Source organism: Rattus norvegicus, chromosome 8 (assembly GCF_036323735.1).
Source record: "Rattus norvegicus strain BN/NHsdMcwi chromosome 8, GRCr8, whole genome shotgun sequence".
In the NCBI taxonomy this organism is placed as follows: Eukaryota; Metazoa; Chordata; class Mammalia; order Rodentia; family Muridae; genus Rattus; species Rattus norvegicus.
The window spans coordinates 58,068,409-58,080,259 of record NC_086026.1 but is presented as its reverse complement, the minus strand read 5'-3'; the positions used below and the strand labels follow the sequence as shown (position 1 = coordinate 58,080,259).

The 11,851-nt window shown below is 52.0% G+C and overlaps 1 protein-coding gene across 3 annotated transcripts in view; it reads left to right on the top strand.

The window, feature by feature from the left end:
* Positions 1-6,752: 6,752 nt before the first annotated feature.
* Zbtb16 (zinc finger and BTB domain containing 16) overlaps positions 6,753-11,851 on the top strand; it is a 187,622-nt gene continuing 182,523 nt past the window's right edge. The window contains 2 exon segments of one of the 3 annotated variants that reach the window (NM_001013181.1): positions 6,753-6,823; positions 9,796-11,152. In NM_001013181.1, coding sequence (NP_001013199.1) covers positions 9,885-11,152 — 1,268 coding nt within the window. In that variant the 5' untranslated portion in view covers positions 6,753-6,823; positions 9,796-9,884. 3 annotated transcript variants of the gene reach the window in all.

Here is an 11,851-nt window from a genome sequence, read left to right as displayed (position 1 = left end):
AGTACGGTGAAACGTTCTCCAGGCAAAAGCTCTATGCATTCTTTTACGTTATCTCAGAAAACTGATAGAAAATTTAATTTCTAATTTATAGTGTAGTAGCATTTGTTTTGTTACAATTTTAAGAAATTGTAAATTACCAGACACTGAACTTTATCTTGTGGTTTGTGAAACCCTGACATATAATTTCCTTAATTTTTTTTTTTTTTTGGAAAGGCATGGTGGCATACACCTTTAATTCTGGCACTCAGGAGCTCGGGAGACAGATAAGCAGATCTCCGCAAGGCCAGTCTGGTTTAGACAAGTTCCAGGCCAGCCAAGATGGCATAGTGAGTCCCTATCTCAAAAGAAAAAAATTTTTTTTTAAAAAAAGAAGGTTTCACTAAGTAGGGACCAGGCTGGTTTTGAACTTGCAGAGAGGGGGCTGGAGAGATGGCTCAGTGGTTAAGAGCACTTACTGCTCTTCCAGAGGTCATGAGTTCAATTCCCAGCAACCACATGGTGGCTCACAACCATCTGTAAAGAGATCTGATGAACTTGCAGAGATCACCTGCCTCTGCCTCCAGAGTTCTGGGGTTACAGGTATGCGTGACACATCAGGCAACACACACACACACACACACACACACACACACATACACACACACACACAATATGACAATGTACGTGTGTGCATGCACATGCGCGCGTGTGCTCACACACTGTGAATGGAAGCACAAACACAATGTGAGAGTAGCCATCAGGGGACAAGTCAGGGCTCTTCTACCAAGTGGAGCCTGGAGATGGGCTCAGGTCGTCAGGCTTGAGAGCAAGTTCCTTTGCGTGCTGAGCCATCTCCTCGGTCCCTGACAATTTTCATTTGAAGAATAACTCCAGAAACTCAGCACGGGAAGTATGGCTGGAAGCAGAGGGTCCATGTGTTCTCCTGATTTGCCTTCTCCCCCTGGATTGGGGAAAATGAAGCTGTGTGCTAGAAAATGGCAGTGATCCACTACAAACACCTTGGGAGGCAACTTGTCATTGTGTGAGTGTGCTTACACAGACCGAGACAGCACTAACGACATTACCAGGCGATTACAGTCTCACGGACACTCTCTTACAGAAACACCAAAACATCGTTATAATGTGCCTAAACATATTCTAACTTTAAGGACCCTCAGGAGGCCAGACCTTGTTTTGCAAACAGACAATAATAACCATGGGTGCAGTCAGTAGTGGGGAGAATAAAATGGTTTTCATACATTTCCTTATTATTCGGAAAGAATGTCAAATAATATACAGTTTAAGAGAAGGCGACCCCAGTAGCACCTTCAAGAATTGTGAGCTTCTCCTTATACTCTTTCAGGTTTTGTCCCTAACTATGGCACTCCCTCTGTTAAACAGCTGCTTTGTCCTGCGCCCTCCCCCACCCCTCCAACCCCAGCTGGCATAGAAGTGGCGAAGTCGTGCTGGTCTCAGACAAACAGATTCTCTGTCTCCTGAGTGCTTGGATTAAAGGCATGTGCCACCACATCTGGCTTTATTTCTTTATTTTGAGACAAGAATTCACTATGTAACTCTAACTGGCCTGAAACTGCTTTGTAAACCAGGCTGGCCTGAAATTCACAGAGATCTACCTGCCTCTGCTTCCTAAGTGCTGGGATCAAAGGGATTAAACGCCACCATGCCCAGCCCTGCTAAAAATTTTTTTTAAAGATTTATCTTTAATTTGAATTGTGTATATGTGTGTGTGCTGGCGTGTAGGTGTGTTACATGTGAGTGTACGTGCCTGAAGAGATAAGAAGAGGGCATCGGAGCTCCTGGAGGAAGAGTTACAGGCAGTTGTGAGCTGCTCAACATGGGGGTTTGGAATGAAATTCTGGGTCTCTGCAGGAGTAGCAAACATGTTTTCTTTCTTTAAAAAAGAGAGAGAGAGATTTATTCATTTTTACTTTATGTGTGCTAATGTTTTGCCTACATGTATGTCTGCACACCGTGTACATGTCTGATGCTCATAGAGGTCAAAGAACAAGGTAATGGATCCCCCAGAACGGGAGTTCTAGGCAGTTGCAAGCTGCCAAGTGAATGCTGGGAACCAAACCCAGGTCTTCTGGAGGATCAGCCAGTGCTACTCAGCACTAAGGCATCTCTCCAGCCGCCAAAGAGCCTTGGCAGCAACCTCTGCAAGGGTAAACTGGAGAGATAAAAAGCTGCCTACTGAAAGTTGAACACCTAAAAGATATGACAAGCTTCCCTTCTTCTCTGGTTCCCAGCAAAGTAACATAGAGTTTTGTTTGTTTTAAAGGCCCCAATTCCCCGATGAGAACTTGGGGGTTAATTTTCAGCATGGTGCCTGGGGACTGAGTGGTGGGACTCTCATTACCTATAATGGGAATCATACTGATTCCCTCCGTGCATGCTATATGGGAAATGCACCCCTCGATAGCTACAAAATTTTGGTTTTGAAATTGAGGCTGCCTTTCTCAACACAAAGCAGATTTCTAGAGACACCCAAAGCTATCCGGCGTTGGCCTGAGGCCCGTGTGAGTTTGTGTGTAAGGAAGAAAATGCTTGTGTGTGTGTGTGTGTGTGTGTGTAGCCCCCTCTCTGACATTAAACATTAAAACACTGCACCTTGTAGCAGTAGTTGCCGTGTCTCCCCTCAAAGCCATGTTAGGAACCCTATAAACCTGGCACACAGTTTGTGACACCCAGTGAAATGCTGCACTTTCCCATAATAACCTGAGCCCGGCTGCCTGTCATTAAGGGACCTCTCTTATTAAACATCTCTTTTTTTTTAAATGGCTGCCATCATCTGGTCCCAGTGTACATTAAATCCCATTATAATTATAAACACACTTTGCCATAACATCCCTCGCAGATCTCATCCACACTGCCTACCCCCTCAGGGCATCTTTGCACTAATAACAACTCAGATTTGCTATTTGAGTTGACAACATTAGGCCCCAACGCCATTTGCAATATGCTTTGTGGAGAAAGGGAAGAAAACACTTGTCCTCAATCACAAAGATCTTGGGGGGGGGTCACAGTGACCCCAAAGCTGCTGGAGCTAAAAAATAATCCCTCCTTTGTTCCTCTTTGAAAAGTTGTTCTATAGCCAGGCGCATTGGTCCACGGAGGTTATACAGTGAGACCCTGTCTCAGCCACCCAGTGGTTCCTGGAGATGCCAGCAAGGGTATCCTTGGTAGCTAGAAGAGATGCCTAAGTTTGCAGTCTTCACTGCTCAGTGCCTCAAGATGGAGCAAAGGTTGATGGGAATTATCCGATTGACCTTCCTGAGCCTGTAGTACCAGAGCATGCAGGTCACCTCAATACTTTGCCCTTTGACTTTTGTCTCATGATGTTGCTCCAGTTACTTCACTCATGGAATGCGGAATTGGGCCTGCACACCACACTTATTGTATGTGGTGGTGAGGAATCAAACCCAGAACTTGATGCTTGCTAATCAGGAACCCTGTAGTAAACCGTATCCTCAGTCCGAAGAATTGAGACTTTCCATTCACATGCAGGTGAAACACTGAAGCTCTTGAGCGTCTTAGATGTTTGACCGTCATTCAGAACTCCCTTTCAATAGTCTGAGTTCCCCGGGGAAGGAGGCACGGTGCGGGAAGCCTTATATAAGAACCAAAGAGTCACTTGGAAGACATAGCCCTGTCTTCCATGGAGAAAGAAAAGGAAACTAAAAGCCCTTGGTTGCTTCTTTGGTTCCTTTCAGTAGAGTCTAGGGTAATCTAGACATGAAGAACCGAACTGTGTTGTTCAGTTTGATTCAAACCATCACACTGGATGTGGACAGTATGGGCCTTAAGTTTCTTCTCTACCCATGGAACACCAACAGGGTTGTTAGAGGGATTAACTAAAGCAAGACTGGCAATGTGTTAAGATTCTCAGGGAACGCTCTGAGTGAATTATTACCCCCACCGCCTCCTCCTTTCTATGTTTCTCTCAGACTGGATTATACTCTTCCACTAGCTGAGCTTGGAGAGGTTCCATGGCTGGGAGTTATGTAGGGAAAAGAGGGGATGGAGGAATGAGAGGATTTATGGTTAGCTCCTCTCTCTCTCTCTCTCTCTCTCTCTCTCTCTCTCTCCTTCGAGCATGACTAAGACAGAGGGGCCTCTTGCATTTTGTCAGAAAATCTTAAATCGAGGTTCTGTGTTTTGTGTTGTTTTTAAGAGAAGGTCTCACTTAAGTACCTGGGACTGGCCTCTAACTCACTTTGACCCGTCTCTGTCTCCATAGTGCTGGGATGAAACGAAAGCATCACCACATCCAGGGGTCTTTTGCCCTTTCAAGAGCTCATTTTCTAATTTCCCTACCACAAATTTGAAGAAAAAAAAGTGTGTGTGTGTGCGTGAGAGAGAGAGAGAGAGAGAGAGAGAGAGAGAGAGAGAGAGAGATTGTTCCTTTGATTTTTTTCCCACTCTGCTTGGTTTTAGGCCTTACCATATGAAATCTCTCAACTGGAGACTCTCGTTGCCTTCCAGGGTCCAAGGACACAGCTCTGGCCATAAATGGTGCTGGTTGGGGAATGGGGGCTGCTGCTGCTTTATCTGGGCCCAATAAACCTTATCAAACTGCTGTGCGGCCAGCCTTCATCGCTAAGTGGAAATGCTCTGGAGCCCAATGCTGGCACCCAGCCCACAGGCTCGCCTGCCTTCTCCCTTTCTGTTACCTTCCCCACCTCTTAAATCTAGGCATTACTCTCTCTTTAACACTTCCTAACAAGGGCTGGGCTCTTTTAATGGGCAGAGTTTATGAAGCAAGGGAGATTTTCACATAGAGTGAATATGGTTGGGGTTGGGGGGAAGGCCAGAGCCAGGCAGGAATTGTTCTTTCGCTTCTATTGTGTCTACGGATTCTCTTTCTCTGATTTGAGGATTAATGGGAGAATAGGATCAGAGGTTAATCGCGTGCCTCTCCAGTGACTGCTGGAGAGAGGCTGGTAGGTGGATGTGGACCCTAGATAGCAAGTAAGCCCTCTTTGACAGGAACTCAACAAGCTCAGAGTCCATTCCCACGGCGAGGCATTCACAGGGATCCCTCCTGTTCCCTATGCTCACCCACTCTTGCTTTCTTTACATGGCGGTTCCGTCCTAACTTGCCTCATCCATGTGATGTTACCTATGAGAGGGTAACTCGATTGCAGCTTTCTTCCTTCACTTTTCAGTGCTTCGTTCTGCTGGTAATTTGAGAATTGGAGTGTCACTTGTTAGGATGCCTTGTTATTATAAATGACCACCACGTTAGCAGCCCCGTGCAGACCATGTGTAAGCTTTGCCACCTGGCCTTCCTGGGTTTTTGTCTCCATTCACCGCCCACCTTCCTCCTCCTTTAGCTCCGGGGGAATCAAGATGCGATTCTGTGACTCCTGTGGGAGATCCGTGGTAAGCCAAGGACACAGCATCCCTAAACCGAAGCCTAGAACTAAGACCTCATGACTTGAGGGTGGGGCTGTGTGGGCGACTTTTCTGAGACCCCTGGGTGGCGCTCTCCACCACACCCCCAACAAACACTGCGCTGGGGCTTTTGAGGGAGGCTCGAGCTCAGAAAAGTACCTCCCCCCCCCCCAATCTCCTGCCCAGTTTCATGTGAAAAGGAAGAGACGGAGCTTTCCGCAGGTAGAGGAAGGACAGATTTTTCTTTGGTTTACGGTTTGGCATCTCAACTACGCCCTTTAAAGTGGGCCAGCCGCCGAGGGAAGAAAGAACTCTGGAGCGGCCTAGCGCTCTTCGTAGCTTCCAGTCGCTCCGGAAGGCTGAGCTGAGCTAGGCGCAGGATCTTCACAACTTTCCATCCAGGTTCTTGGGGCCGGGGGAAAATAAGGGGAGGATGCCTGAGATTGGGAGTGAGAAAGTATTACTACTCGGGCCTTGACATCTCAGTTTGCGACAATCTAGATTGCAAAACCGAGGTGTCACCTCCTACCAGTTCTCTACTGGCCCCTCTGGATTTATCTGGCCAAATCCCGCTAACTCAGACGCTCATCCCCGCGGGCAGGCATGAGAGGCCTGGTTTGGGACTGGGGAAACGACCCATTTAAAACTAGTGTCTAGGGTAAGGAAGGATGCAGTCCGAATCCCGAGGAAAAGTGAAAGGCTAGATGCCACACACTGGTGCAAATAATAGAGAACGGGACAAAACTGCGCTCCTGAGCACCGGAGTTGGGGGAGTTGGGGACGCGGGATAAACCGCATGCCCAGTGGAAATGAAAAACCTGGTGCTAAAGTGGGAACTGTTCCTCCCTCTCATCCTTCTGACCCCTTGGGGGTTGCCAGATCCTCTGCGGCTCCTCTTCCTTGCAACCTTTTGCCCTCTCCACCTAGCCACGGGCAACAGCCGCTGGCGCCGGGGCAGCAGCTAGATGTCAGGAGAAGCCCGGAGCGCCGAGCGCTGGGAAGGGAGGGGAGCGCCCGGGAAGGGAGGGCAGGGCTGGGAGCGCGCACGGGCTCAGCCAGGGCGGGGGTGGGGCGGGGTGGGCGGGCCAGGGCCGGCCAGGGGGAGGGGAGGGGGCAGCTGTGGGCAGGGAGCCGGGCTCGGCCGCCAGCACTAAAGATGGAGAGGCGCCGGGGCCTCGCAGGGGAGGGGGCTCGGCGTTGACGTGGGACGCGGCGGAGGCGCCGCAGCCGGTGGTGATTTGCTAACCTAGCGGCAGAGAGGAGTTAAGGGTGATGAGAGCGGGTACTGCGAACTGCCGGGCGATGCCGCCGCTGCCGCCGTGAGATCCGGAGCAACAGTTCCCCAGCAACACCCCTTCCCCGATCCAGGCACACCCCTAACCCCCCAGGCACGCACACCCACCCCAAGCTCCCGGCTCTGCAAGCGGTAAGTGTATGTGTGTAGGGAACCCGGGAAGGACTCGCACCGCCCAGCGACCGCCTCCCGCCAGGCGCCCTGGGGCGGGAGAGGTTTAGGCGGGTGGCGCTAGCTTTGGCCACTCGGCCGCTGGGCTCGTGCGGGGTTCTCTGGTTGCTGCTGCTGCTTCTGCAGCGATCGCCCGTGCCGGTTGGGGGTCAGCTAGAAAGCGGAGCCGAGGCTGTCAGCTCGGGCGCAGCTGCCTCACCAACCTTCCTCCTCCGGGCACGGTCCGGTCCGGGTGAGAGGTGGCAGGCCGGGAGGTCTGCCAGGGCTGCGGGAGCGTATAGTCGGGGACTGGGTGTCTTTGTACAGGCAAGGGCTGGCGGAGGAGCAGAGAGCCTGTGGGTGCTCATATGTATGCGGACCGGTGCGCTTGGCGTGAGCTAGGATTGTGTCTTATTTATTTGTGTTTATTCGCTGGCGGGCTGGGGAGCTGGAACCGGAGGAAGCGAGGAGTGAACCTGGAGGGCGGGTGGGAGGGGACTGGTACCCGCTCGGGTTTTGTTTTCTTTAGAGAAAACGTGGTGGGATTTTTCTTCTTCTTGATTGGACTTGATGCCCCCTTTTAAGGAGAGAGGGAAGCTTCGGAGAGACTCTGGCGCTCCGGGTCCTCCTCGGCTCTCGGTGGGAACAGCCCGTGGAGCCGGAGCTCGCTGTGCGCTCCCGGCCGCGCACGGTGGGTTCCCGGCTCTGCACCTGATGCATTCGGAATGTCTTTCCCACCCTGGCGCGCTGCAAGCTTGCCCAGCCCCTCGCACGCTCCCGCACGCGCTCGAAATGCGCACGATCCTGGCAGCCTGCGGACCCCACCGGAATGCACAGACGCGCACCGCTGCAACCAGCTCGCCTCCTCCCCGCCACGCTCCCAGCGTGTCTGACTCGGGCACGCCGGCAGCTGGTGCGGGAGGCCGGGGACCCTGCTGGTGGCTTCCCAGGGATCTCGATCCTGGGTGGAAGGTGGAGGACCCAGAGATCTCTTCTCGCTTGGCCTCCCACCACTTGCCTCGGGGCTTTTTGTGCTTCCTTTTCTCCCCCGGGGGGTTGCGCCGTCCGGCCGGCCTAGCAGCGGCGTCCAGCCGGCTCGGACATTCTCCTTTCCCGGGTCTCTTTCGCTTTCCTCCTTTTTTCAGCTCCGATCCCTTTCTTCCAGGCACCTGACTCCCGGGGAAAAGTTGCTTTTCCAAGTTTGCCAAAGTCCTCTGCAAGTCTAGGCGGGGGGTCTCTGGGAACAAGGGGTGTGTTGCGCCATCGATCCTTGGAGCTCTGTGGCGGGTTAGCGCTGGCTTTGCCCAGAGTCGGCTGACCGCTGCACCTAGCGACAGTCGGATCGGGTGCGGAGCTGCGGGTTAGGGAGAGGGCACCTTGATTTCCCTTAAGGCTCAAAAGGCTCCTTTGGAGGAAGATATTTGGCAGAGAACCTTCTTTATTTCGGCTTCTCTCCCTTAGTTCTTGAATCTCTGATCTCTCCCGAAAGCACACCATGTTCAAGAAGCTTTTGACGAATGAATATCTCACCACTGTTGATGCCCTCCGTTTCTACTTTGGGGTGGGCAGTAAGAGTGGCCAGCCAGTACTGTTAACTCTTTCTGCATGAGTTTTGCGTCTAAGGGTCCTTAAGACTCTCGTTGAGGGTGAAGGCATGCTCTATGAAGAGTGCGTGAGAAGCCTAGCTCTCTCCACCCTCTCTCCCCAGGCTGTGTGAAATGTTGGCTGCAGACAGAGGTTGAGACCTTATCCCGTTAGGTCTTTCTGCCCATGTCTCAATGGCTGTTCAAAGTCGAGAGCCTCTCAGTCATCCAGAATACACTCTGGGAGAGGCCTTTGTGTCTCAGCTCTGTCTTCCCTTCCTTCTGGGCTTAACTCACGCCAGAGATGCTGGTGCCAATGTCACTTACAGAACCATATTCAGTGTCAGTTTTTCTCCTTGTCACTGGGCTTGCCAACACCTGGGAGGCATCCAGTCTGGTGTGAACCCTCAAGGCTGTTGGGAACATAGCCTCCTATGATGTTCTCTGCTTTCTCTTCTTAGAGCGTTCTGTCCATTGGTGCCTTGTGGGCCAGAGGTAAAAGAGGGGGTTGTAGCATCTTGTATAATTGTATGTAGATGTGGGTGAGCGAACACACACACACACACACACACACACACACACACACACATCTCTTGGACACATACAGCAACTTTGAGGAACTTGTAGTTAGAAATGACTTAAGCTAGAATGTGATGTGGTAGGGGTGGGGTGGGGGTGTGTGTGGTGGGGTGTGTTTGTCCCAGCCTAAGAAATGGGTCTGCCAATCCTTTGCAGCCCTGACCAGAGTGCAAGGACAAAGGCTGTAGAAGTCACTGATGATGGAGAGGAGATGTGTCTGGGATGACTAGGAGAGGACAACCCCATTGCCTGCAGATAGGAGACCAACCATCATGTTTAGCAGCCAGTGCTGGCAGGCTCTGGTTGTCTCCTAAGGCCGTCTCAGTGAGCGAGAACTAGAAAGCCATTGAGGATGAGGGTTTGCCAATAGGGAGGGGGTGAGCGGTAAGACTGAATGCTTAGGTTGACTAAGGGGAGGGGTTGAAAACTCCTTAATTTTAAGTAAGTTTGTGAGCCTCATGTTGGACACTGGTCTTACACAGGAAGGCTCTGCTCTCAGGCTTAAAGAATGGCTAGGATTCAATGCACTTTATCCAATGCACTGCTTCAGAGCACTGGGGAGGGGGAGGAAGTGTGTGGGGAAGCGTAAACCTTCTTTTTCCTCTCAGCAGCCTGGGCCTGTTGGAAAGGATGGTCATACATTTCTAGGAAGCCCGCTCCCCTTCTGTTAACACCCCCACCCACAGCCTTTCTGGAGTGGAGGCATACTGTAGTGTTTGGATTTTTATTATCAGGGACGCTGGGGAAGTTGTCACTTGCTCACCCCTTTTGTTCTTCTCTTCCCTTCTCCAGACCCCTCTGCTGGCCCCGAAGCCCACCCTGCCCCACCTTGCAGAGCAGAGAAGGAAAGAGAGCCCCATGCCTGAGCCCAGGGGAGCATCATGGATCTGACAAAGATGGGTATGATCCAACTGCAGAACCCTAGCCACCCCACGGGGCTGCTGTGCAAGGCCAATCAGATGCGACTGGCCGGGACTTTGTGCGATGTGGTCATCATGGTGGACAGTCAGGAGTTCCATGCCCACCGGACGGTGCTAGCCTGCACCAGCAAGATGTTTGAGATCCTCTTCCACCGGAACAGCCAGCACTACACCCTGGACTTCCTCTCGCCGAAAACCTTCCAGCAGATCCTCGAGTATGCCTACACAGCCACACTGCAAGCCAAAGCAGAGGACCTGGATGACCTGCTGTACGCAGCTGAGATCCTAGAGATCGAGTACCTGGAGGAGCAGTGCCTGAAGATCCTGGAGACCATCCAAGCATCTGATGACAATGACACAGAAGCCACCATGGCCGACGGTGGGGGCGAAGAAGAAGAGGACCGTAAGGCTCGATACCTCAAGAACATCTTCATCTCGAAGCATTCCGGTGAGGAGAGCGGCTATGCCAATGTGGCTGGACAGAGCCTCCCTGGGCCCATGGTAGACCAGAGCCCCTCGGTCTCCACCTCTTTTGGTCTCTCAGCCATGAGTCCTACCAAGGCAGCAGTGGACAGTTTGATGACCATAGGACAGTCACTCCTGCAAGGAGCTCTTCAGCCACCTGCAGGGCCTGAGGAACCCACACTGGCAGGTGGTGGGCGGCACCCTGGGGTGGCTGAGGTGCATATGGAGATGATGCAGGTAGATGAAGCCCCCGGCCAGGACAGCCCTGGGGCAGCTGAGTCTAGCGTCTCAGGAGGGATGGGGGACAAGCTTGAAGAGAGGAGCAAAGAGGGGCCTGGGACCCCCACTAGAGGCAGTGTCATCACCAGTGCTAGGGAGCTGCACTATGGGAGAGAGGAGAGTGGTGAGCAGCTCTCACCCCCTGTTGAAGCTGGCCAGGGACCCCCTGGACGACAGGAGTCCCTGGCACCACCAGTGGAGAAGCATTTGGGCATCTACTCAGTGTTGCCCAACCACAAGGCCGATGCCGTGTTGAGCATGCCGTCTTCAGTGACATCTGGTCTCCATGTGCAACCTGCCCTGGCAGTCTCCATGGACTTCAGCACCTATGGGGGTCTGCTGCCTCAGGGCTTCATCCAGAGGGAGCTGTTCAGCAAGCTAGGTGAGCTGGCCGTGGGCATGAAGGCGGAGAGCCGTCCTCTCGGGGAGCAGTGCAGTGTGTGTGGGGTCGAACTTCCGGACAACGAGGCCGTGGAGCAGCACAGGTAAGCCCCTGCCCAGGCTCATCCTGAATCTGGGGACCTGACTCCTTTGTGCTCCTCAAAGAACCACACCAAACCATTCTTGGCAGTACTGAGGCATAGGAAGGCACAGTTATTTTCAGAGGACGGCAAAAAGAAATGGCGTCAATGCGTAACATCAGGGAACACATGGGCTCAGCCTGTAGGCCCCCCTTTCCATTTTGCTTTTGGGCTTCCATCTGGTTTTCCTGTGGTTTGGTCTACGCTTTTGTTTTGCCCAGAGTGACTGTTTAATAATAAAGTGGTGAGAAAAAGGGCAGGAAGTAGAGTTCAGGCAGAGAGTCTCCTCTGGCCTGGATCAAGCCATGTTATCTGCACAAACTATGCCAGCTTTTCTTTTCCCCACTGGGCATAGTTTTGTGCATTGGTAGGCTAATGTCCACAGCAGGGAAGCAGGGGTTGGGTGTTGTTTAAGTCCTATTTGTACCTATAGGTCTCAAATGTCTCTTCAAATGTGGCAGACACATTGTGAGGCAGAGAAAGCTTTCCTTAAATTCAAGAAGGACTCATGCAGGAGTTTTGGTCTTACAGCCAGTATACTCAAGTCTCTTCTCATCCCATCTCTTATCACAAGGGCTAGCCTTGGCTGCCCTCTGGCTTCTGGTTTCATCTTTGCACACCCCCCTTTCCACTTTTGAGTCCTTGTGATCTACTTGGTTCAGG